The 27,731-nt window shown below is 36.3% G+C and overlaps 1 protein-coding gene across 1 annotated transcript in view; it reads right to left on the reverse strand.

Moving 5' to 3' along the window:
- Window positions 1-27,731, reverse strand: part of HOMER1 (homer scaffold protein 1) — a 125,328-nt gene that overhangs the window by 79,976 nt on the left and 17,621 nt on the right. The window contains exon 2 of the mRNA XM_068535561.1: window positions 720-876. Within this exon, the coding sequence (XP_068391662.1) occupies window positions 720-876 (157 nt within the window). The remainder of the gene's footprint in view (window positions 1-719; window positions 877-27,731) is intronic.

The raw sequence follows: 27,731 nt of genomic DNA on the forward strand, positions 1-27,731 counted from the left end.
CTAGACTATAGAAGTATATCTGAAAAGAAGTCTAGTTCCTCACTAGATTACATGCTCCAAGAGTAGAAACTGTGTCCATTCTGTTGAAAACTATATTCCTAGCACCTAACACAGTGCCTGACACAACAGATATGCAATGAATATTTATCAAATAAACTGACCTCAAATTTGTAGAATATTTTGGCATGTAACTCAATACATATATATAAGGTGGTTAATCCACTTAATTTAGGGGATGAAAAAGTTGCTACCCTAAAAATGATCAATTTTGTTTTTTTTTTAAGGAATGTAGTTTATTTATTTATTTATTTATGGCTGTGTTGGGTCTTCGTTTCTGTGAGAGGGCTTTCTCTAGTTGTGGCAAGCGGGGGCCACTCTTCATCGCGGTGCGCGGGCCTCTCACTATCGCGGCCTCTCTTGTTGCGGAGCACAGGCTCCAGACGCGCAGGCTCAGTAATTGTGGCTCACGGGCCTAGTTGCTCCGCGGCATGTGGGATCTTCCCAGACCAGGGCTCGAACCCGTGTCCCCTGCATTGGCAGGCAGATTCTCAACCACTGCGCCACCAGGGAAGCCCCCAATTTTGTTTTTTAAAAGGTAAGTTTTTAAAGCTCAAAAGGAAATATTTTATTTTAATGAAGAAAAAAATCTTCTGAATGAAACTGAAGTGTATACTATATAAAGCAAAACAGCAAGATTATTTAATGTAAATGTAACTTACCTTTGAGCCATCTAAACTGATTATCCTATACACGTTTCTTGTGCTGTCATAGAAATAAGACACAGTAACTGCGTGCTTGCTGGTGGGTACCCAGTTCTTCTTTGTGTTTGGGTCGATCTGGAAGACATGAGCTCGAGTGCTGAAGATGGGTTGTTCCCTGTGGGGGAGAAAACAAAATGACAGGATGAAAGCAGCCACTTTTATTCCACTGGACAATAGAACATGAAAACTGTATGATTCCACTTACCCAAAAATTCCCACATCCTTGAAAATAAGAGAAACTTTCTTTTAAATTTGAATACTCAGTATTATAAGCTTCTTTAAAACAATTACAGTCAATCCTTATTATTTGAAGATTCTGTATCTGTGATTTTGCCTACTCAATAAAATGCATTTGTAACCCCAAAATCCATACTTGAGGTACTTCCTTGGTCTTTTCCAGTGACCTGACATGCACCTTTCCACCTGAGGTTGATCAAGGCAGCACTCTGCCGTCCTGTTTCAGCTCTCATACTATAAACAAGTGTCCTTTTTGCAATCTGTTTAGCACCATGAAGTCTGCATTTTTGTTCTTTTTGTTGGTGCTTTCACTGTTTCAAATGGCCCCCAAGCACAGTGCTGAGTGCTGTCTGTTCCTAGATGTAAGCAGACGGTGATGTGCCTCATGGAGAAAAATGTTATATAAGTTTTGTTCAGGCATGAGTTACAGTGCTTTCGGCCATGAGTTCAATGGTAATGAATCAACAATATATATTAAATAGGGTGTCTTTAGACAGAAACATACATCAAACAAGGTCATTATTGATTGTCTGATGAATATGTTGTGACCAGAGGCTCACAGGAATCTAACCCTGTGTTTCCCTCCGGACAATGGTTCAATACTCATTAATTCAGTGTTTGTGGTGACTTTATAGAACAAAACCACTGCAAATAATTAGAACTGACGATATGCTGTTAAAATACAAGTATCTTATATGTGACTCTCACTAAGTTAAAAGTTTTTACCCATTTAAAACTACATTATTCTGGTAACAGGTAAAGAATTTACTGGGAAAGTTTACTTGCAATATAATCTCTACTATACTGAAAAATATATGGAAAAAAAAGTAGCCCATCATCACAGTATCTTTTACTTAGATCAAGTAAGGCCTTAAAGATAAATAGAGGTTTTTAAAATTATAATTTCAAGAACCAAAACTTATCAAAAATATATATTCAAAATATGATCATTACAGATTTCTTTTACAGTCTGAAAAAACAAGCATGAGATGATCTGTATGTGATAGAAGCATTATAAGGCAAAATTTTCCAAGTTCTCAGTAAGAATTCTCTTGTAAAGAGCATTTACCAAAAATTTTTTTGGAGTCCAAATGTTTCTTTCATTTACATAACACTTTTCTTTCCTAAAGCAGCTTAAGGTCCTAAAGAGACTTTTAACTGGTATTTTATATATATAATGTTAAAATTAAGTAAGTTTAAATTTTTTAATTTTAAAGAATTAAAATTTTTTCCAATTTTAAATTTAAAGAAGGGAAAAGAGAGTATGGAAAAGAGTGAGATTAGAAAACAGGCAAGGCAAATCTTGGTCTTTGGCGAAATGATTCTTTGGATTAATAATAATGGGCTGGGTGTCACATATGTCTCCTATGATTTACTTTAGCCCTTAGAGAGCTATTAGGAAAGGGAGGTACCTTCCCTGTATGTAACTGGGCTCTTTGAAAGGAAGTGAGTGATACATTTTATGCCCCTCCCTAAAAAATGAAGCAGAAAGTCATCACTTCCGGCTTAACTGCCATTATACATGGGTTCATTCAGCAAATAATTATTAATAATCTGGCAAGGCACTATGCCAGGATGCAGAATTCTTCCAAATTAGGAGTAGGCCCTATTCATTCCCTTTCCCCATCCTCAATGCTTGACTTTCATAGTAAGGCTGGTGCTACATTTGGGTTATCGTCCAAAAGCCCTGCAACCTCTGCTTTTCTTTTTTTCACCTTTTAATTAAAGTTCAGTGACTGCAGCTAGTTCCAATTCACAGGGAAATTCATTCACACAAAATTCTATGTTTTAAGACACATAAGGAAGGGAAGTGGGCCATTCTTGTCTCTATTGACTTGATAATATTTTTTTCATTTGACAGGGGATAAATTTCTAGATAGTGTAGGCTGATAATTATAAGAATGTGTTCTAATAAATGTATTTTCCAAAAAAGTAAAACTGTTAAGACAATGATATTGCTTTTGCAAGCCTTATATGACCAATCATCAAATCCTTATTCAATGGAAATGCGATGTTTTGAGTCCAATAAATACTTTCCACACCATATTAATTCACACAGTGTAATTAATCTGCACAATTATTCCACACAATTTAATTCCATTCTGAATAAAAACCTTTAGGGTAAACTAGCTATTTTACAAGCAAATGACGTCTGACATCAACTAAACACGCTGTTTTCTTCAATTCTTTTCTGAATAGCTGATTTCTTAAAGAAAGTTATAGTTCATTCAAAGAAAAAAAAAAGTTGTAGTTCAAGATCTCCGTGGCTAAAGGCCTAGCCATCAACATCTGGATGATAAAGACTAGTGAAATAATTTTACAGCTGATACACAGGGAAGAGAATTCCTAGAAGTAACGAGGATGTTACTACGTCTGTCAGGGCATACAAGCAGATGATTCACCCTTTTACGGAATATCTACTACATGGTAAAAACAGAGAGAGATGGTCTTTGCCCTTGAAAAGTTCAATCTGGTGAGGGAAGACAGATATGTTAAACAAATAAAATGCTCTTCACCATGATAGAGCCTCTGAAAATAAGTGGGTAAAGGCTACTGTGGAGAAACTGATGCCTAAGGAGAGTCTGAAACCATGGCACAGTGGTTAGAGGGCATAGTACTTACGCATGTGTAGCAAGAACCTCAGTGAGTATGTGTGCCTTTGAAGAATGAGGCTAGAGATAGAGAGAGAAGCCAGTTCATGAGGGTACCCGCTGGAAACTACTGAGAGATGTAAATAGGAACAGCTTTTCATTTTAGAAAGATAAATTTAGTAGCACTGAAAAGGGTGGGTTGAAGGGAAACAACATTGGACATAGGAACACTAGTCAGAACCTTACAAAGGATCCCAAGTATTAAAAAAATAAAAAGAATAGGAGGTTAGGGAGTGGAATGAAGACATGAGGAGGGGTTAAAGGTAAATTTAGAAAGTAGAATCAATAAGATAAAGTAACAGTTTGGACGTAGGCCAGTGGTTTATCAAACAGGGGTGAGTTGTCTCCCAGGGGACATTTCACAATGTCTGGAGACATTTTCGGTGGTCACAACGGAGGGAGATTGCTACTGGCTTCTAGTGGGAAGAAGCCAGGGGTGTTGCTAAACATCTACAATGCACAGGACAGCCTCCTACAACAAAAAACTATCCAGCCAAAAATGTCAACAGTGTCAAGGTTAACAAATCGTGATGTAGGAGATGAAGGAGGAATCCGAGTCTCCTGGGCTTCTGGTCTGGGTGACTGAAAAGAAGACAGTGCCACTAGGCAGTATGGTAAACAGAAAATAAAGTCTGGAACAGGGGGGATGGTGAGGGAAAGGATGAGCTCAGTTTTGACCAAGTTCTGATGCCTACAGGGTTTGCATGTAAAACTGTCAGGAAGGGAACTTAAAATGTTAGTTTGGAGCTCAGTAGAGAAAACTAGGCTGAAGTGAAAAGTTTTGGGAATCATCAAGAGAGCTTATCACTAGTCTGTTTAAGGTACATTTCAACACTAAGCATGTGGATAAATTTCATTTTAGAGAAAAGCTGTAGAAGCAGAAGTAGAGAAGCTATACCTGAAATCTTAAAGCACTTATCTCTTAAAGGATCTGAAAAGCATTTGACATTGATTATCCCAAGTGTTCAAGTGCTAATACTTTTTCAAATAAACTGGATGGCACTCATAAATAAAGGTTAGACACACTACTTCCTTTATAACAATTCACACAAAACTAACTGCATCAAATACCAGCATTTTCCAAAGTATGTTCTATGGAACAAAAGTCCTAGAATTGAGTGTTCCATACTTAAATAAGTTCTGCAAACACTTACGTGTTCCACTCTGAAACATTTATAATGTACGTTAATATATTAAAGTTTCTGAGAAGTCCTGCAGTAAAGAAATCCATTTAACCCTGAATAACCCAGCATGCAGCAAAGTGATCTGATCCTAGAATTCTTTTTCACATAACACAGTAACATCTCATAGGACTTACATTTATAACCACAATATGAGAATCAAAAGATAAATTTTGAGGTAAACACATCTCACTGAAAGCCAATCTGTATATTCTACCATCTTTATTGACATTACTGTTACTAGAATATATATATATATGGCATAATACAAAATTGAGGCCTTAGCCATGACTACAGTATTATTTCTTAAACAGATATAACAACACAAAGTAATTCTCCTAAGAAATTAAACATTAATCTAAAAATCAATTTTGAAAGCAAATAGATTTTTGCATGAAATGCTTTTAACTAGCTTAGAGAAACAAAACTAAACACAGAACACACAGAGAGAGACACACACACATTTTAATCCTAGAGAATCATCTACTTTGTAATTTCTTACATCAATAGTCAAGACAGGACTTCCCTGGTGGCGCAGTGGTTAAGAATCCGCCTGCCAGCACAGGGAACACGGGTTCGAGCCCTGCTCCGGGAAGATCCCACATGCCATGGAGCAACTAAGCCCATGCGCCACAACTACTGAGCCTGTGCTCTAGAGCCCGTGAGCCACAACTACTAAGCCCACGTGCCACAACTACTGAAGCCTGCACACCTAGAGCCCGTGCTCCTCAACAAGGGAAGCCACTGCAATGAGAAGCCTGCGCACCACAACGAAGAGTAGCCCCCGCTCACTGCAACTAGAGAAAGCCCGCATGCAGCAACGAAGACCCAATGCAACCAAAAAGAAAGAAAGAAAGAAAAATTAAGAAAAAAAAAAGTCAAGGCAATGAGTAGTTCAAATGACCTTACTGTTAGAAGAGGTTACTGAAGTATTTTCTAGAAGGTTCGTAAAATAATTCTAGGAAGTTGGTATAAGAAGAATTCTGAAGGTCTTAATCGTGGGCTAAAACTCTGTAAAAGTATTGATAATACATACATAGCAAAGCGGATATGAAGAAAGTTATGGTTTCAAACAATTGCCAGACTTTCCACTTAATTTTCCAAAAGAAAGTAGCCTGGCAGAGGTTAAAGGTATAAGGTAGATGATACCTTCCACTAAGAGTTTGACATTGCTACAGACACTGCTGGCTGACTATCCGCCAACTATTCCTCCTGGCTCCTTCCTAACACACCTCAGATGTTGTTCTCTACCCTCCTCCACATGACTGTGAGCTTCACTAAGATCATCAATGCAATCCCATTCTCCTTGCCAGAAGTCTGTTTAGGAATGGACCTCTGAAGCAGTTCTGGCTAATGAGATAATCAGGGAAAGTTTGCTGGAAGCTTCTGGGTACACTCACAAAAAGATACACACATAAGAAGGTACGTTCTCTTAAATAACGTTGTTTGCAGTGACACTCGGACCTGAAGAGTCATCTTAGGACCTTGAGGGCAGCTAACCTGAGAACAAAGCCAACATTGTGAACAAAAGCAGATGGAAAAACCAGGAATCTGTTTCCTTGATTATGTCATTGAATCGATGACTCAGTCTCTAGGCTTTTTATGTGATAAAACAAGTTTCCTAGTTGTTCCAAGCAGTTGTCATTTAAAAAATTACACAAATAATAATTGAGGAAAGAGGTTTACATATAATAAATTCTGCAATAACGTGCTCCCCAATAAAATGTGATTGGTGGTCTTCCAGTTCCTCTGGCTAGCTAGCACACACTGGTCATTCATTAACTTTGTAACGCAGATCCACATACAATTAGATTTTTAGGGCCCCATTTAATACTGTAGAGGTAATCAATGGAAAAATTTATAAGCCTAACTGATTGAGATGGGTGGAAGAAACATGGAAATCATAAAAGTTCATTATCAATTGACTTTCTGCTATAAGGATTTAATATCCAGGTCTTTTAATCAAGAAACAGCAGTATAACAGCGTATTAGTGATATGCAGACAACCACCAAGAGAAATAAAAATGGGAATTTGTAAAAGCAGTTGCCTGGGGGGATGGGGCTAGATGAGATAGGAAACTTAGTACTTGTCTTTACAAACCTTTAAGTACTATTTAACTTTTAAAACTTGTTCTAGTACTAAAAGATTTTCTTAAGTGGCACAGTGTAGGAAGCTACACTTACATCACAGTTAATGCTGAGAAACGAATGCTTTAGGGGCCACTTTTGAAGACTGCCAAAGAACCATAGAATAAGTGACAATTTTTAATAGCTTGGAACTCAACTAACTTAACAGGACATCATCTGAAAGCATTCTTATTATTCATAAAGAGGAATAAAGGGAAAGTAAGACAGGAGCAGAAATTCCAAATGTGTCCAACTATGGCTCTGGAAGTGCTGAAGGTATGTCCACTTCCCTCCTTCATTAGAAGTAAATACACAGGAAGTAAGACAAAAAACATTCTACCTTTAGCTTGGTTTTTGGAGTTTGAAGTGGGAAGAGAAGTGGGACAATATGTGTTAAGGCCAAAAGGACATGGGCAAGGATAAGACAAGGAGTGGATGGACACTAATGACCATTTAACCTCAAATGCAATGCCTGAAGAATTTAGTCTCAGTGCCATTATGAGCTGGCACAGCACGTCTTCAGACAAGCTGGAGCTCAAGCACTGGAATGTCCTCAAAAGAACTGTCCTGTACTAGTTAATAATATAAAGTGTAATTCCACTGGATTATCAGGTAATTGGTTTACTTCCCCTATCCCACCACCCAGCTCTACTCTCCCAGCACACGCCTGTAAGAAAAATCTTACTGACTAAAACAGCTGTTTTGATGCGGCTCAAAGATTATGACTGCATATTATCAGCTATGTATTTCTATTACCATGTTATGTGTTTAACAGGTGATTACTTATCCATTTTGAATTTTCTTTAAAACAAACAAACAACACATGCTTCCTCTGAGGCAAGCAAAGCTTATCCGACTAATGGCTACCCCACACATAGTTGTACCACAAGAGCGCCATCTAGTGATGAACCAAAAACATAGCAGGTGTTTGTTTAAACTTCCAAGTTACTATACAGCAAATACAAAATTGTAAAGGATATTGCTATAACATAGGTATACAGACTTAAAATGTGACACCAACAACTACAAAACGTCTTTTCTGGAAGAATTCTTAAAAAGTGTATGATCTGAATTCCTTGGTCTTTGAACTGGTTAATTACACATTCAAACGAAAGATTTTTTAAGAAAATCATTGTATCATAACAATTGCGCATCAGAAATATCTTCATGACATCAGGTATTTGACTTAATTAGCATATCTGAAGAAAATATAATCAAATAAATTAAAAATTTCAATCTGGAGTTTAAGATTACTAAATTATAAAACTGTACTTCAACAGTAACAGCATTGTTTATACTCCTTATATACAGCCTTCATTTTAAGTTTTCTTTTTTTTTTCTCAGTCTCAGTCCTTTCATTAAGGCACAGCACTAGTTATTAAAAGGGATTACAGTACTCATTTACCTTGGGCACTTTAATCAGTAGCTACATTTAAAAGATCAAAGGAATATGTTCAAATTCATAGGAAAGAGCAAGTAAACCCCCTCAATGTATATATTTAAGCAACATCTTCAATACTCAAAGGACCTGGCTTGCTAGGTCCTTTGAGTACTGACTCCCAAGTGATATCATCTCTGCCCCACTCCCCCTTTTAAAACCCTATTTATTTCAGATAAAATACTTGGTGTTTTAAAATATACGAGGAGGTATTCCTGGTAACTCAGTTACATTTAAAATTAGTACTGTACTTTCAACATTCTTCTTTTCCCAGTTGATTTCCACTAAATAAAGCTATATTCTGAGAACTCACAGTATACACTAGGGAAATCTGAGGAAAATAGCCTCTTGTTAATGAGAATTTAATCTTGTTAATATATATGGCACATTCCTAAAAATCCAAAATAAGTAATTTTCTAGTAGACATCCAATTCCTAAAAACTTTTTAAGTGAATTAAATGTTAAAAGATTATTTAAGTTCTAATACCAACAATACTTCAAGGAACAATAATACTCTTAGGTACTCTTTTCCTTCACACTTAACTACAAACTAACCAAGTGAATATGCAATCCATATTCTATCTGAACAAGCAAATACTCTAAAAAATAAACCTATGATTGAAGAGAAAGATCCAAAGGTATTTTGGCAAAATATTAACATTTGCTACATTTGAATAGTGGTTGCATAGATGTTACATTATTCCCTGTATTATTCTGAATATTTTTAATTGCTCAAAACAAACAATAAAACCGCACACCATTTCTCTAGAATTCTCATTAACACCGAGAGATCTGACTAAATCAGCCACATTTTATTTTACGCACATATAGATCTTTTTTTTTAAACTGCTGTGCAAAAGTTGGCACTATGATCAGAACTGCACTATCCAATACGGTGACTACTGAGCATCTGAAATGTGGCTCGGGCAATTGAGAAAGTGAATTAGTTTATTTGATACTCAAGTAAGTCAGTTACTGAAATACTTATAAGCATGTATGGAACAACTTGGATATGTGAATCTACTGTTTCAAATGTAAATTTTATGAAATTTAAATTCAGATCAAGTTTTTTTTTTTTAAAGATTTATTTTATTGATTAATTGATTGATTGGTTGATTGATTGCTATGTTGGGTCTTCGTTTCTGTGCGAGGGCTTTTCTCTAGTTGTGGCAAGCGGGGCCACTCTTCATCGCGGTGCGCGGGCCTCTCACTATCGTGGCCTCTCCTGTTGCGGAGCACAGGCTCCAGACGCGCAGGCTCAGTAGTTGTGGCTCACGGACCTAGTTGCTCCGCGGCATGTGGGATCTTCCCAGACCAGGGCTCGAACCCGTGTCCCCTGCATTAGCAGGCAGATTCTCAACCACTGCGCCACCAGGGAAGCCCCAGATCAAGTATTTTTGATAAAAATTTTAGCATCCAAACTGAGAGATGATCTAAGTGCACAATACACAGTGGATAGCATGAAAAAAGAATGTAAAATCTGAATCTCTTTACATATGTTAAAAATATTATGGATATACAGTTGACCCTTGAACATGGATTTGAACTGTGCAGGTCTACTTGCACACGGATTTTTTCCAATAAATATATTAGAAAATATTTTGCAGATTACACAACAGTTTGAAAAAACTCGCAGACAAACCACATAGCCTAGGAAAATTGAAAAACTAAGAAAAAGTTAGGTATGTCATGAATGCATAAAATATATGTAGATACTGGTCTATCCTCACATAGGTATAAGGTGAGTAATATTTAATATAAAATTAATAATGAGTTAGTTTTCTTACTGTTTTTTAACTTTGCTTTCAAAGAATTACATTACTGTACAGTATGCCCCTCTCTCTGATAAGTGGAGAAACTGCGTATCAGCCTATCATCACAGGTAAGCAGTTTAAAAAAAAGTAACAGCGGTCTGGTGGTTAAAACTCCATGCTTCCAATGCAGGGGGTGCGGGTTCGATCCCTGGTCGGGGAATTAAGATCCCACATGCCACTCGGCGTGGCCAAAAAAACCCCCAAAAGTAACAATGTTTCTAATACTATATTATGAATATGACTGTAATACTGTATGCCATAAAAATAATTCATTCATTAGTGTATAGGCTAGGCTACTGTGAAGCAATTGTATTGATTATTAACACTAGGCTACCATAAAGCCATCACATTGTTGCCTCTTCATTATCAATGCATGAATTGTTACACCTGTAAATAAAAATGAATTTCTTTTTCACATTATCTTATCACTTTTGATGTCTAGTGTTAGCAATATATATAACATCTACACTGTTTTGTATCATATAAGACAATATCAATGTACGTACTGACAGGTGATTCATCTTGTAAGCAGATGATATATACTTAATGATATTGATAAATACAATACTGTAAATGTATTTTCACTTCCTTATGATTTTCTTAATGACATTTTATTTTGTCTAGCTTATTGTATTATAAGAATACACTATATAATACATATAGCATATAAAACATGTGTTAACCAACTATTAATGTTACTGGTAACAGTACTGGTCAATAATAGGATATCAGTAGTTAAATTTTGGGGGAGTCAGAAGTTATAAGCAGATTTTTGATTGCGTGGGAGGTTGGTGCCCCTAACCCCAGCACTGTTCAAGGGTCAACTGTATTGTCAACATATATTAAAATTTATTTTACCTTTTAAAAACTGTAAAAGTAAATTTAAAATTACATGTATTACTCATATTGTATTTCAAGTGGAAAATACTGGACAATTTTTGTAGCCACTTCCTTACTGACAGACATATAGGTTGTTCCAATTTTTGCACTATTACAAACAATGCCCCTGTATGTTCACTTGTGTACTCATGCAAGAGAGATACTAGAAGCTGAATTCCTGGTCACGGGGTATGCACCATAGCATATTTCCGAATTGCTTCTCACAACACATGTACCAGTTTATACTTTAATAGTCTAATATTATTTCCTCACAACACTTGGTAAGGTCCAAGTAATTTGTGCCAACTTGATGGGCATGAAATGGTATTTCACCATTGCTGAATTTGCACATCCCTGATTACTAGTGAGGCTGAGGAGGTCTTCATATATTTCTGGGCCATTTGAGCCCCAAAGATTTCTACCCTTATTCCTAAGGTTGTTTAAAACTCTATTTTAGCTGCAGAGAGTGAAAAGTCCGGAATCCAAAGTCATCACTCAAACTATATGCATGGAAACATCTCATATATACAATTCTAACCACATGTTAGAATTAAGGTGAACTAAATTAAGGTGAACACCCACTAACATAGAGAAAGGCAGAGTTACGTAATTTTTCTAAATCTGATGACATTTAATGTTTAAAAATCAATATAGTATAGATATAGCATATATATTCTGCTACTTTTCAAAGGTAAATTACAGTTCTTTGGTATAAAATTTAGTTTTCATATTTTTGTACCAAATTGTTTCTGACATGCCTCAAAATTTTCTCCTTTGTGGAGGGGCGAGTAGGAGAATGGTAAATGTGTATTAGTCAAACTTTTAACTTAGAGTCATCAAAAAATTTTTCTGTCTTAGCATCAAAAAATAATTTTAACAGATAAAACATATTTAATGTTAAACTAGAGGTCAAAAGTAACAACACAGTTCTCTTCTCAAAGACGTTAAACTCCTGGATGCTTTCCAAATAGTAAACGCCACCAGTCCATTCCCACTCTGTTTCTCTCTGCAATTCTCATTCCAACAGCCCTCAAGCTTGGAAGTGATTCTCACTTTCATCTGATCAAGTTTCCTCTAGTCAAAGCTAATAATTAGATTTATCTCCTTTCTGAGTGGTCCTCAAGTAGTTTAGCTACAAGTCCTACCAATGAACAGCATCTGGTATTTTATGCATGGTCGCCACACATTCCCAGTATCTCAGGATTACCTAGCTTTCATACTATTTTATTTTTCCATTGAAAAAGGCTGTAGTAAATATAACTAAATGTGATTTACGTTTTCCATTTTTGTCGGCTTTTCAGGTAACAAAAATTATAGGCAAAACTAGCAGATGCTGTGTCCCAATTTGGGGCTTTGCAAATACAATCAATCCCTGTAATGATGTGGTGTTTTGCTCAAATGCATTAGATCTATCACACAACAATTGTGTTAACAATTCAGTCATTATGGTATCACAAAAGCCCAAACAAACAAATTTTCTGACTGCGAAGTTATTTAACATTTTTCACTGACCAAAAATTTGATTCAACAGTACAGTAAGCTAGATTTGGTTGTTTGTTTGTTTCCTCTTTAGCTTTCCTGAAAATGAATTTAGTAGAGGTAAAGGGAGGCTGACTTCTGAGCTACCTGGAAGAGATAATCACTAAAGACAAAAGAGCACCTGACAAGATATAGTACTCCAGAGCTTATGAGAGTGTTTTTCAAACACTGGGTCACAACCCAGAGGGTTATAATTAATTTAATGGGCATTTTAAGAAATGAATGAGAATGTAAAACATCAGAGTGTATCACACTTGGTAAGGGTATATGTATCATTTCATGAAACTTTTGGCTACATATTTATATATGCTTGTCACAAAGCAGGATGTCTTTTTTTTTTTTCTACTGTGGATCATGGTCAAAAAGTTTAAAAACCTGGAGATAAAAAATGCTTTTATTTAATGTTCATGAAAACTCTGTGAAGCAGGTATACAACACCCATTTCATAGTACAAAAGCATAGGTCCTAAGTGACTTATCCAAAGTCACATAGCTAGAAAATGATATAATAAGCATATTTTTTAAAAAATGCAAATGGAAATGAAATTCAACCTCACTAGGAATCAAAGAACTGCAAATTAAAACCACGAGTTATCATTTTTTCACCTGTCTAAACAGGAAACTTTTTTTTTTTTTAATGAAAAAATTCAATGTTAGAGTTTAAGGAAATCTGACACTTTCAGAAACGCCTAGTGGGAGTATAAATTAGTAAAGGCTTTCCAAAAACACTTTGACAATGCATATCAAAAGCTTTAAATTTCTGTGTATATCCTTTGACATAGCAATTCCATTCTAGGAACTTACCTTAAGGAAATTATATATATATATGCAGAGATTTAGGTATAGGGATGTATCACCACACTGTTTATGATAAGCAAAGATTGTAAATTAAAACATCTAATGACGTAAGATCAAATAAATCATGGTAGATCCACATAACGGAATCCTATGTAGCCATTAAAAAACAAAGTTCCAGAATATTCAGTGACATAAGGTGTCCAATATAGTAAGTGAAAAGAGTTTATGTAAAACTGTTAACACAGCACAATTCAATTTTTGTTTAAAAATTTATCTACAGTTGAATCCTGAACAACGTGAGGGTTAGGGGCACCAATTCTCTGAGCAGTCAAAAACCCGAGTACAACTTTACAGCCAGCTCTCTGTATCCTTGGATTCAACCAACCTTAGATCGTGCAGTATCGTGATATGTATCTAGCGAAAAAAATCCAAGCATAAGTGGACCCTCGCAGCGCAAACCCGTGTTGTTCAAGGGTCAACTGTATATTCAGAGAAAAAAATCCATGGAAGATATACTTATATTCTGCCCTTGCCCTGCCTTGCCTTTTCCCAACACAGAAACCAGAGTGATCTTTCTAAAAACTGAAGCTAGTATTAAAATACTCCAGGAAAAAAAAAAAAGGGGGCGAGAGGTTAGGATAAACCAAGTAAGGCAAAATGAGGCTGCTACTGAAGTGGGTGGGAAAATGGTGGTATAGGAGACTGTATTTTCTACTTTTTTGTATGTCTAAAAAATTTCCTAATATAGAGTTTTAAAGTAACAAAACCTAAATCAGGTGGAGCATTGCTCAAAACCCTCCAATGGCTTCCCATCTCACTCATAGTAAAAGCCAAAGTCCTTAAAATGGTCTAAAGACCTGCCATCAGTGTTTCTCAACCCTGGCTGCATTACAAACGCCTGGCCCCAAGCCCTAGAATCACTGGTCTGGTGGGCAGTCCCGCTTCCAAGGTGATTCTCAGGTGGAATCACCTCCCAGGAGGAAAAACCACTACAGGATATGACCCCTGCTCCCTCTCCAACCTGTCTGTAGCTTACTGTTTTGTTTTGTTTTAATTTTTATTGGAGTATAGTTGATTTACAATGTTGTGTTAGTTTCAAGTGTAGAGCAAAGTAAATCAGTTATACCTATACATACATTCACTCTTTCTTTTTCTTAGATTATTTTCCCATATAGGCCATTACTAAGTATTGGGTAGAGTTCCCTGTGCTATACAGCAGGTTCTTATTAGTTATCTATTTTATACATAGTAGTATGTATATGTCAGTCCCAATCTCCCAATTTATCCCTCCTCCCCCTTACCCGCTGGTAACCATAAGTTTGTTTTCTACATCAGTGACTCTACTTCTGTTTTGTACGTAAGTTCATTTGTACCCTTTCTTTTTTAGATTCCACATATAAGTGATATCATATGATATTTGTCTTTCTCTGTCTGACTTACTTCACTCTGTATGACAATCTCCAGGTCCATCCATGTTGCTGCAAATGGCATTATTTTGTTCTTTTTTATGGCTGAGTAATATTCGAAAAGATACATGCACCCCAGTGTTCACTGCAGCACTATTTACAATAGCCAGGACATGGAATCAACCTAAGTGCCCATCAACAGAGGAATGGATAAAGAAGATGTGGCACACATATACAACGGAATATTACTCAGCCATAAAAAAGAACAAAATAATGCCATTTGCTTACTGTTTTTTGCCCAGCCACAATGGCCCTCCTTGTTTCTCAAACAATGCCAAGAACCCCTTACCTCAGGGCCTTTGCCTGAAGCACTCTTTCCCCTCAGATCTGTCTAGAATCTTCCTTTGCCTCCGTCAGGTGTTTGCTCAAATGTTACTTTCACAGTGAGGCCTTCCTGGTTGCTCTATATAAAAACTGTAGCCCCTTCCTCTCCTCTCCCAGGACTTCCTATCCCCCTTCTTTTACTGTTCCCCACTGCACTTATCACCATCTGACATACAACGTATTTTCTTATTTTTTATCCCTCTCCCCCAGCTAAAGTGTTATCTCCTCAAGGGCAAGGATTTTGCCATTTTTAATCAGGGCTGTGTTCCCAGCAACTCAAACACCTGGCACATATTAAGCAGCCAGAAAATACTTAATAAATAAATGAATAAATGATTATATACCAAGACATTTAGAGTTCTTGGTGGTGGGATTACAAATGACTTATTTTTTCTTATCTCAACTTTTCAATATGTGAACATGTACTATATTTATAAGAAAAAAAATTTAAGCAAACAATTTTAATGCAATGTATTTCCTTGCTTTAAAAAAACACAGTTAGTGGAATGTTATCTCGGTGATTACACAAATAAATAGCTATGTAAACATCCATTGAGCTTTAGCTTTGTGCACTTTACTGAATATATGCCTTAAATTTTTAAAAAAGTGAATGACAGTTAAAAATATTACAGCCTGAGTGATAATGGATTCATCTGGCAAACAGAGATTTGGAGACACTCTTGCCTGTGGAATACTTCCTACAAATCATCCACAAATCTCCACTGATGCAAGTTTTTTCATCAACTAGGTCTTCTCAGAATTCTCTTTATGGTGTGTAACAATACCTAGAGTTATCCTATACAACAGTAATCTAAAACTACTTGTGTGCCTTTAATTGTGAACCAGCAAGCTTGTCCTAAGAAATCCTGTAAAATATCAACTCTAAGAAAGCCAATCATCTAAATCTGGAGAAAGTTCCCTAACTGGTTCTCCAGCTAACACAGCATAGAAGATGATGATGGATTAACTAAACATTAAGTACAAATATTAGCTGAACCAATTGATAAATAGAAAAGTATCAATTCTACTAAAGGCTTTGTGTTTGGCAGACATTCCACACTATCTAAGTGGATAATAACAGAACTCGGATTAAGGTTGCCTCATCCAACTATTCAGTGACCATTTAGGAACCAGTTCTCTTCAGTTCTTCTATAAAAGTCTATAACCTGGATTCTGGACAAAGTGGTAAAATCTACTCTTAAATCTTTCCTACTCAAACATAGCCTCTCATCATGTGAAAAAGAGCTCTAGAGCCTCAACTGAATGCTCTTTTTGAGACATTTGAGAAAAAACAAGTTAGCCTTATTTCTCAAGAAGAGAGCAGTGGTCTTAACGGCAAGGGTACTACAGACAGCACATGAGCACGGCATGTTATCCTACAACAATTTTCCATCATGGTAATAAAAAAAATCATATCAAAAATAAATATGGCTAGACTATGGAGAAAAATGCAAAGTTTATATGAATTTATAAGCTAGGCCATAACACTTTAAAAAAAATCAACACCTTCCTATCCCCAGTATCCTAAATGCATTCACTTTTTTCTACTATTTTCTACTTTGGCAGAAATATCAAAAGTATTTGTTGAGTCATTTGTAGTGATGTGGATGCACCTAGAGTCTGTCATACAGAGTGAAGTCAGAAAGAAAAAAACAAATACTGTACATTAACACATATATATGGCATCTAGAAAAATGGTACCGATAAACCTAGTGGTCGGGCAGGAATAGAGACGCAGACGTAGAGAACAAACTTGTGGACATGGGAGGGGAAGGGGAGGGTGGGACGAACTGAGAGAGTAGCATTGACATGTATACACTACCATGTGTAAAATAGGTAGCTAGTGAGAAGGTGCTGCATAGCACAAGGAGATCAGCTCGGTGCTTTGTGACCACCTAGAGGGGTGGGATAGGGAGGGTGGGAGCGAGGCCCAAGAGGGAGGGGATATAGGTATACATATAGCTGATTCACTTTGTTGTACAGCAGAAACTAACACAACATTGTAAAGCAATTATAATCTAATAAAGATAAAAAAAAAAGAACCCTGCTAACTATTATAAATTCTCCAAGACTAAACCTTCCCTCCCCCTATATTATTAATAGAGTCAGAAGGCAAATTTCTGCTTATCGCCAATTCCTTAGAAGAATGCCTTCACTGAATTAAGATTTAAAGTTCTCCCTTGAATCTCTTAACAGACTAACAACAAACTCCCTTTGGATCCCCATATTATTCAGTATTTCATATGACAGTGCTAGGGAAAATCTTGTCTGCTTGCTGTTATGCCGAAACAAGACTACAACTCAACACACTTCTCACTCATTTGTCAAGAAGTTCAGCCATGTTCTGTTTTCCACTAATACTGATCTTATCTCAGGTGTCTGCTGTATCTATTCATATTTCAACACTGTATCTTTAACCATCCTGTTTTACCTTGTTCCTGATTTTACAAATTACTGGAAATTCTCTGTAGCAACTGAAAGATTACAGAACTAATATAATAAAAACTGAATAGCTTAAACACTAGTTATTGAATTTTAAAAAGTAATAGTGACAAAAAAGTTGAGTTTTTAACCTTTTGCAGTTGGAATGATATAACATCTTAACCGTTTCCCTTTTATAAATCAATAAGCATACAACTTCCATCATTTGTGCCAAAGGAAGAAATCCGTAGATTGGATAATTCAAACTAAGAAATTCAAATATGTCGCTCTTAAGCCTGAAAACAAAAGCCTAAACTTACAAAATGGATACGTGGTAAATTCTTTGGTTATAATTAACATTTTTGAGAGCTTACCATATGGTCAGACACTGTTATAAGCACTACGCCTGTGTTATTTAGTCCTCTCAACCTGTGTGAGGTAGTTACTATTAACCCTCTTTTGAGGATGAGGAACCTGGGGCATAGAGAGGGTATGTAATTTGCTCAAGATGACACATGGTAGAGCCAGCACACAAACACAGCCTGGCTCCAGAGCCCACATCTTTATCCTATACTGACTCCTTGGATGGGAAAAGAATTCTTTTACCAGGTAAACCCGAGTTCACTGATGTAACCAAACTCTCACATGGCCCTTGAGCTGAAATTTTGTTGACAGAAGTGGGATAGTATAGCTAGACAACTATGCCTACTATGCATGTTAAGCACTGTTAAGAGTACTTAAGTGTTTTCATGGGACATATGTATGTGCACTGGCACCACTTACCTTTTACTTGTATTTTGAAGACAATTTGTATTATAACACTTTATTGGAATGATAGTGTGGTTTGGAAGAATCCAAAAACTTACTTTTAGTCATGCCAATTATCATAGTTCTTGAGCTTTCCTTCTGCAAGGGAAGATAACTCTCTGATCTGTATTTTGATACAATGATTTCACCTCTGTAACAAAATACAATAATAACAACAACAATAACAATAATAGTGTTAGCCTGTCTGAGGTGAAAACATTGGTCTTTGAGACTAGAAGTTACTAATTCCAATGTATCTTATATCTGCTTCAGACATTAACTAGGTTTCATCACACATGGCATTTCTGAAAAGGATTATATGACAGGAATAATACGCATATTTTGATGACAGAGGAGCTATACACTTGTGAAGATACTTTCTACTTTCTCCTTGTTGTTTTTCCTGCCTTGATTTGGTTTCTTTCTGGCAAAAATCATCTAAGAATTTAATTCTTCCAGCATTTTATTGAACACTTCACCTCTGATAAAGAAGTTTTTCTGGGAAAGTGTTTCCCTTCAGTTTTAAAAATGTAATTCCCTAACTAGTTGTACTTTATACTTTCTGTAAAAGCTGTCTGAACCATTACAGGATTCCTACACACACATGCACGCACACACACACAGTCAGAAAGGTTAGATTCCATAAAAACAAGTTTTATAAAGTGGGCTATATGAACTACTTCAGGAAATACTTATCAATTCTTTGAAAATGATGTGACTTTTAAACAGTCTTTTTCTTAACAATCATCACAACTAAATATTTGTGACGTGGACATAGAAAAAAACATACTTCACTAGGTGAAATTGTAAATAATCAATGTAAAATGGGAGAGCAACAGAAGACTTCAATAAATTGACAGATCTTTTAAATGTAGGGCTGCAAATATACCATTTGAAAAATAGGATTTATTGATATCCTCTTTAAATGATTGTGGAAGGTTTAATAATTGCCCCCAAAGATATCCAGGTCCTAATACCCAGAACCTGTGAATGTTACCTTGTTGGTAAACAGGATTTTGCAGCTGTGATTAAGACTCCTTAGACGGAGAGATTCTTCTGGATTATGCTGGTGGACCCGAAATGTAATCACAAGTGTCCTTATAAGAAGGTGGCAGAGGGAGATTTAAGTAAAGAAGAAGCTTACGTGACAAAAGGAGAAGAGTCAGGGAGATTGGAAGATGCTACACTGATGGCTTTGAAATGGAAGAAGAGGCCATGAACCATGAATACAAGGAATGCAGCTCTAGAAAGTGGAAAAGGCAAGGAGACCATTCTCCCCTAGAGCTTCCTGAGGGACTGCAGCCCTGCTGACACCTTGGTTTCACCCCTGTGAAACTGATTTTGGACTTCTGACATCTAGAACTGTAAGAGAATAAATGTGTGTTATCTTAGTACTAACTTGGTGGTAATTTGTTACAGCAGACATAGGAAACTAATACACTAATAGACAGTACAAATCTTCAGTTAAAATCTATTAACCCTCTGCCATTTATAGAATTAATTTATTCTCAACTATGTTAAAAATAAGTTTCTCATCATATATCTCAAATAATATATTTACTTAATAGGGATAGAATAACTGAAAAAAAATAGCATAAAATCTTAATAGAAGCAAATTTGAATGTATTAAAGCAATTTTAGGCAAGTTGTTTGCCAACTGGGTATTTTCAACTGCTGGTAATTTGATGAAAATTAAAGCTCAAGAATAACTCTTGCCATGGGAAGAGTTACAATAATTGTTCAAGAGTAACAAGAGTAGTTGAGTAGTGACTATTTTTCTCCCATTTCAAACCAACATGTGATTCAAAAGCAGCACTGTTGCAAAATGAAACAGCTAAAAGGAGAAAAGGTAGAGGAAGAAAGTAACATTTTGTTGAATTCCTATTACATGTAAATACCTTATATAAATTCTCATTTCCATCTCAAAACAACTCTAAGATATAAAAGAAGTTAGATTAAAAACAAACAAACAAACAAAAAAGGACTTGGAGGAGGAGATAGTTTAAATAATTGGCCAAAGGTCACAGCCAGTACTGGTATCTCTAGGATTCAAATCCAAGACCAACTGCAAAGCCCAGGACTTTTCACTACTTCCAAAGAAGAGAATGTTGTCTGGCAATGAAAACTAGACTTAAGTTTCTTTCTTCTTCATTTTTGAATTACTGACTGACTGATTCAAAATCTCATAGGTTGTAAATCTTTGTTATTGTCATGCTAACAAATACATTTTACTTCCTCATTCCCTCTGAGATGAGCGTTATAACTATACAAGTTATTATCCCCATATAAATATTAGAAAATATCCTGCTTTTTTCATTAGGCCCTTCTACAAGAATATTTAAAATACAAAAATATTCAGCACTCAATAAACTAAAATTCTAAATATCTAACACTCAGAGAATTAAATCCATAAAGAACAGAAAAATCAGTCAACAGAAAGAGACCCAGAAATGACACAGATGATAGGACTAGTAGACAAGGACATTAAGATAGTTATTATAATGATAGTCCACATGTTCAAGAAGGCAGAGAAAAGCATAAGCATTTTAGGGAGAGACTTGAAGATATATAAAAGCCCCAAATCAGTTTTCTGGAGATGAAAAACATACTGGATGAAATTAACAGCAAATTAAACACTGCCGAAGAAAAGAAAACTAATTTGAAGATACAGAAATAGAAACTACTCAAAATAAAGCACAGAGGAAAAGAACACAAAAATAGAGTATCAATGTAATTATTATGGAACAACTTCAAGTAGCCTAATATACATGCAATTGAAATCCTCAAAGATGGGAAGAATGGAAAAAAATATTTGAAGAAATTACGGTTGGAAAATTTACAAACTGGAAAATATCCTAAAGCCACAAACCCAAAAAGCTTGACAAATGTGAAGCACAAAGAAACATGAAAAAAAACTACACCAAGGGACATCATAATTAAATTGCTTAAAACCAATGATAAAGAGAAAATCTTAAACACAATCTCAGGATTGTGGGGCACATTACATACAGAGGAACAAAGAGAAAAATGATAGCAGACTTCTCATTGGAAACAACACAAGCCAGAAGACAGTGAAACAACATCTTAAAAGTATGAAAAGAAAAACTCATCAAGAATTCTCTACCCAGTAAAAACATATTTCAAAAATGAAAGTGAATTTAGGGTGATGAAAATATCTTAGAACTAGACAGAGGCGATGTTTACATAACCTCGTGAATGTGCTAAATGCTATATGCTTTAAAATAGTTAATGGTTACTTTCATGTTACATGAATTTTACCTCAAAAAAAAAAAAACCTTTAAAAAAATGAGGGTGAAATTATTTTCTCAAGACACACAAAAGCTGAAAGAATTAACCATTGGCAGACCTGTACTGTGGGACAACGTTAAAGGGAAGTTTTAGGTAGAAGAAAATGATACCTTATGGATATCAATATCTAGAGCTACTCAAAGGAATGAAGAGCACCAAAAATGGTAAATATGTGGGTGAATATAATGTGTTTTTCCTTATTTTAAAAATCTCTTTAAAAATAATTAAGGGACTTCCCTGGTGGCACAGTGGTTAAGAATCCACCTGCCAATGCAGGGGACATGGGTTCGATCCCTGGTCCGGGAGGATCCCACATGCTGCGGAGCAACTAAGCCCGTGCGCCACAACTACTGAGCCTGCTCTCTAGAGCCCACGAGCCACAACTACTGAACCTGCATGCCACAACTACTGAAGCCCGTGCACCTAGAGCCCATGCTCCGCAACAAGAGAAGTCACCGCAATGAGAAGCCCGCGCACTGCAACGAAGAGTAGGCCCTGCTCGCCATAACTAGAGAAAGTCCATGCGCAGCAACGAAGACCCAACGCAGCCAAAAATAGATAAATAAAATAAATTTTAAAAACATAATTGATTAAGTAAAAATAATAACAATTTATTTTGAGGGTTATGTTATTAGTAGAAGTAAAATGTATAACAATAGCACAAACACTATACTATTGTAAGGTTCTTATTATATGTGAAGAGATATAATACCACCTGAAGGTAGAGTGTGATGAGTTAAAAATACATACTATAAACACTAAAGAATCATTAAACAACAACAAAACATATTTAGAGGTATAGTTAGTAAGCCAACATAGTAAATAAAAGGAATTATAAAATATACTCAAGTAAGTATGCCAAAACAAGGCAAAAGAGCAAGAAGAGAGGGGAACAAAGAATAGATGCGACAAACTGCAAACAAGTAAGATGGTAGACTTAAACCCAAATAATATCAATAATCATATTAAATGTATATGGTCTAAACACCCCAATTAAAAGGCAGAGATTGTCAGACTGGATATAAAGGAACACCTAACCATATGATGTTTATAAGAAAATCATTTTAAAAATCATTTAAAATATAAAGACACATGTAGGTTAAAAGTAAAGGTAATCATAAAGTCTACCCCCATCCCCAGATCGCAAGCTCCATGAGTTTGTTCACCCTTCTGTCTCTAACACTCAGCAACTGGCATGCTATGTTTATTAACTAATAAAAGCCTTTATAATTTGTGAAAACTTCTGCCCCACCTAACTACTCCCAGGCCACAATATCTGAGGCACCAACAGCTGTTTTTCTTGCTGTTATCTATATCTCACTTCGAAAAGTCTATTCTCTCTTTCCTACCCAGTCTCCTGGGGGCTGAGAAACCTGGAACCTAATCTTGTTAGATCTGTGCCAAAAGTAAAAGAACACTGTTTCTGAGTGAGGGTCTGGTTAGCTTTTCTTGAATAAAGTACATCTATTTGGCTGCTCCCTGAGAGTAGTGAGTATTTCTTTTCTTTTTTTTTTTTTTTTGTGAGTATTTCTTTGTCAGACCAGCTAGAAGCCTTTTGCCATGAACTGGATCCTAGAGGAATAGGGGAATAGAAAATAGACTTGTGGGTTTAGGTTTAAAAGTACAGGGAGAATAGCAGGAATTCAGCCGTTCAAACTGCTTCCTCCTCCTACCTCCTCTCCCTCACAAAATTTATATATGTGTTTCTCCTCTCTACCCCATCCTCACCCTAAGCTAACAGGAGATGAACTCTGAGGAGTTAAAGGACTGACTCCTGGTGTTTCTACATCTCTGTTCCTTTCTTCCAACAAAGTTTGGAATATGCTATTGATAATGAAAATGTGATATATGATGCTTATATTTGTAAGTTACTAAGAATACATTTTAACATTTCAAAGGATTCTATGCAAGGTACTGGGTATATAACAGGCCTTAACCTTCATGGACTTAAAGAGATAATTACCAACTGTGATCAGTATTGCCAAAGAAAATAGAGAGCTGTGGGAAAGAGACTGCACATCAGGAATGGAGGAAGAGATTTAGATTGGATAGTTAGCTAAAGAGTGGGAATCAGAGTGATAATAGTGTTTCATAGGCTCAGACAATAGCATGTGTGTGACAAAATGCATTTTCCAAAGATGGCTGCAACAATAACTCCTGTCCCTCTTCCAGAACCATGTCATCCGCCTATCAGGAGGTGGAGTTTATGTCTGCTTCCCTTAAATCTGAATAGACCTTTGTGATTGCTAGACCAAAACAATGAGGCCAAAGTGACGCTGTACGACTTCTGAGACCAGGTTGTAATAGGCCATCCAGCTTTCAGCCTGGTTCTTGTGGGGCACTCACTCTTCAAACTTGACCACGATGCAGAAAGGAAAGCTAAACAGCCTGCGGAGAAGAACCAAGGTCCCTGGCTGAGTTCTCAGTCAAGAGCCAACACTATCTTGCCAACCATATGAATGACCCATTTAAAAGGAGATCTCGCAGCTCCCAGTTAAGCCACCCCAGACAGTGCCACATAGAGCAGATATGAGCTGTCCTCACCAAGCTCTACCCAACTTGCATATTGGTGAGCTAGATAAATGATACTGTTGTTTTAGGCCACTAAATTTTGAGTGGTTTGTTATGTAGCAAGAGATAATCAGAACAATGTGGATAGATCTTGAGGCTGGCAAGAGCTTGGCAGTTCCAGAAACTGAAAAATACAGTGTGGCTGCAACACAGAGAGAGAGATAACACCAGCACCAGCAACAACCAACAGTTAATACTGGGTATTTATTATTTTGTATGGCATTGTTTTGAGTGATTTATATGTATTACTTTATCATTAGAATCCTATTGCATATACTCTTAAAACACTGACTTTAACATATGCGGAAACCGAGGCACAGAGCAGTTAAATGACTTTGCCCAAGATCACACACTCAGGAAGTCTACTACAAGAGCCTATGCTATGAACAAAGGCATACTTCCACTCAAAGGACAGAATGGCATAACATGACGTGTAGAAAGGCAGATCAAGCCCAGGTTATGCAGATCTTCACAGAATGGGTGGAAGTTCAGGTGTTAGTTTATGAGTAATGGGATACTATTGAAGAGTTTTAAGCAGGGTAGTACATGATCTAACTAATATTTAAAAGATCATTCTGTCTGCATGTGAAGAACAAATTAGAAGAAAGGCAATAATGTTTGACAGCAAGGTACTCCTTGAGAATAAAATTAGAAATAACTAAACTATAATGGTTTCACTGAAAGAATATAATTGATGGATCAAGTTGATAATACCGAGCCCCATGATCAACGTTAACATACAAAAAGAGAACTGCCAAGGCACTGCTATGTGCCTTCTGGGATAATGCAACAGACAGGAAGTAAACCACAACCACCTATGACATATTCTTGGGGGAAAAATTTCAAACCTGAATCCAATCAAGCCTAGACCTAGCCACAAGTTTACCAAAGATAGGAGAACAGAGGAACAAGTTAAACAACACCGTGAGGATACTGCCTGCCAAATCCAGAATATGTAAAATCCTAGATGACAAATTTGATAAATAAACAGCAAGAAAGGGAGGATGCTGTTATAGATTAAAAGAAACCCAAGAAATGTATCAACCAAGTGCAATGTGTGAAACACGTCTGGAAGCTGATTTGAACAATTCAATGATTTTAAAAGACTGATGAGGTAATTGGGGAGCTCTGATCACTGATTAGATGTTAAGAAATTATTAGTGGGATTTTTTGGTATGATGATAGTACTGTACATATTTTTTAAAATAGCCCTATTTCTTAGTGATACATACTTAATATTTACAGGTAAAATTATATCATGTCTAGAATTTGCTTTAAAATAATGTGCAGAGGGACAGGCAGTACAGATGAAACAATATGTGCCATATGTTAATAACTGTTGAAGCTGGATGATGGATGCATAGGGGTTAATTATACAAATCTCTTTAGGTTTTTGTATGCTTAAAACTTTTCGTAATACAAAATTTAAATCTTAAAAATTTAGGAGTCTATCTAAGCTCCCCTAATCCAACCAAAGTGAGGGTGTAAACTCAGGCAGAAATGACAGGCTAATGACTAAGTATAAAACCTCCAAGTGTTTTGCTTTTTCCTTCAAGAATATGCAACACAAAAGCAGATAACTCTGTAAGAACAGGTGATTCATGAGAGGTGATTAGGCAGTGCCCCTAGTACTCTCTGGGGGTGAGGGGGGTCCCAACAATCCCAGTGGCAGGTGAAGATTGATTCATGAGACTACTGTAGCACTAAACATCCAATCAATTACCTTTACTCATCAAGCAACCTCCTGATTGCAAGGGTTCCACTGTGGCATTTTTTTCTATGGGAGAGGATGTATTTCTAATGACTTATTAATAAGTTGCCATTCCAGTTTATTTATCAGTCGCTTTTAAGTTTTTGTAGTGTAAATCAGTCCACAGAGCCCAAAATCAGACATCCTAAATAAATAACTAGTAAGCCAAAAAGCCCAGACTTTACAATCTGATAACCACACCAAAATATTGTCAACTTTTCACCACAGAACTTCCTCTATGTTATTATAAATCCTGCACATAGTAATAGAGCTATTACTAAAATCTGCACATTTATAATAAATAGAAAATAAATTTCAAAATGGAATAGTTACCGTTTATTGAGTGGCTATTAGTACATCAAGCACTAGATCCTTTGGATACATTTTACTACCTAAATCTTCAATCTGGATGGAGCACATACTATTTCCATTTTACAGATGAAGAAAATGATGTAAGTGACCTATTCAAGATCACAAAGCCAAGTTGAGGATGGAGCCAGAATTCAAACCTAGATTTGAGGCTAAACCAAAGAGCCTCTTAAATTGTTGTAGGCTAAATAGATTCTTGTGGGTTTTCATGGTTACCAGACCCAAAATATAATCTCTGTGAGTACATGTTTAATAATTTGAGGACCTAGTGAATACCAGGCATTCGGTTAAGAGCTGTGGGGAATATGCAAAGAGGAACCACATACATATCCTATTCTCAGAGAGGTTTCAACTAGAAAAAATTTTTTTCTAATAGAAGATAATTATGTAAGAGTACAAAGTGATAAATGCCACAGGAGAGGTAATATAAAGTGCTAAGAGGATTCAGAAAAGGGAGAGATTTCAAAATTTCAAAATACAAGAAATGTATAAACTTGTTAAACAACTGATTTTTAGGTTGGCTTGTACTAACTAATGGATGGTGTACTGAGTGGTGTATGTTTCTTTCTAGAGGAAAGAACACAAGGCCAAGCAATAGAAGGCTAGGCTCTACCACCATCTAACATTGGGACTTTGGGCAAAGCCCTCACCTGCTTCACTTAAAAATAACACAGGTACCGACTTACAAGGTTATTTCTGCATCTGAAAACAAAGGGAAACAAAACATTAATTAAAAAAAAAAAAACAGGCAGAATATCTCTAAGGTTCTTTCCTCCATCTACATGAAAACTCTACTTGAAAAAGTTAATATACTACTTTAATTTTTAACTTATATTCAAGTTAGACCCAACATTCAGTTACTAAAAGAGGAAAAACAGGCCCTCTGGGGTCAAACAAGTATTTCAACTGCATAAATGCAACACTTTGACGTGAACTGAAATTTCACTCTGCTGCTTAAAATCCTCCAGGGTCCTATGACCTCTGCAGACAGACCCATGGAGGGGACATACGAAGCCCCCTAGCATAACTTGACTTGTAGCCCCTAACAGTAACTGGCTAGGGAAGGAGACTATTTGCACCTTTATACTCAGCCTCTGGGGCAGCTAAAGGGTGTAGAGGAACATATTCTTGAACACCTGTCATGTGCCAAGCAGTGCAGATACAATTTACATTAAAATGTGATCTCATGAGGACTGGAATTTTTGTCTATTATGTTCCCTGAAATATTCCCAGCACTTCAAAAAGTGCTGGGTGCACGGTGGACGCTCAATAAACATCTGTTACTTGAAT

This window comes from Eschrichtius robustus, chromosome 2 (genome assembly GCF_028021215.1).
Source record: "Eschrichtius robustus isolate mEscRob2 chromosome 2, mEscRob2.pri, whole genome shotgun sequence".
Lineage (NCBI taxonomy): Eukaryota > Metazoa > Chordata > Mammalia > Artiodactyla > Eschrichtiidae > Eschrichtius > Eschrichtius robustus.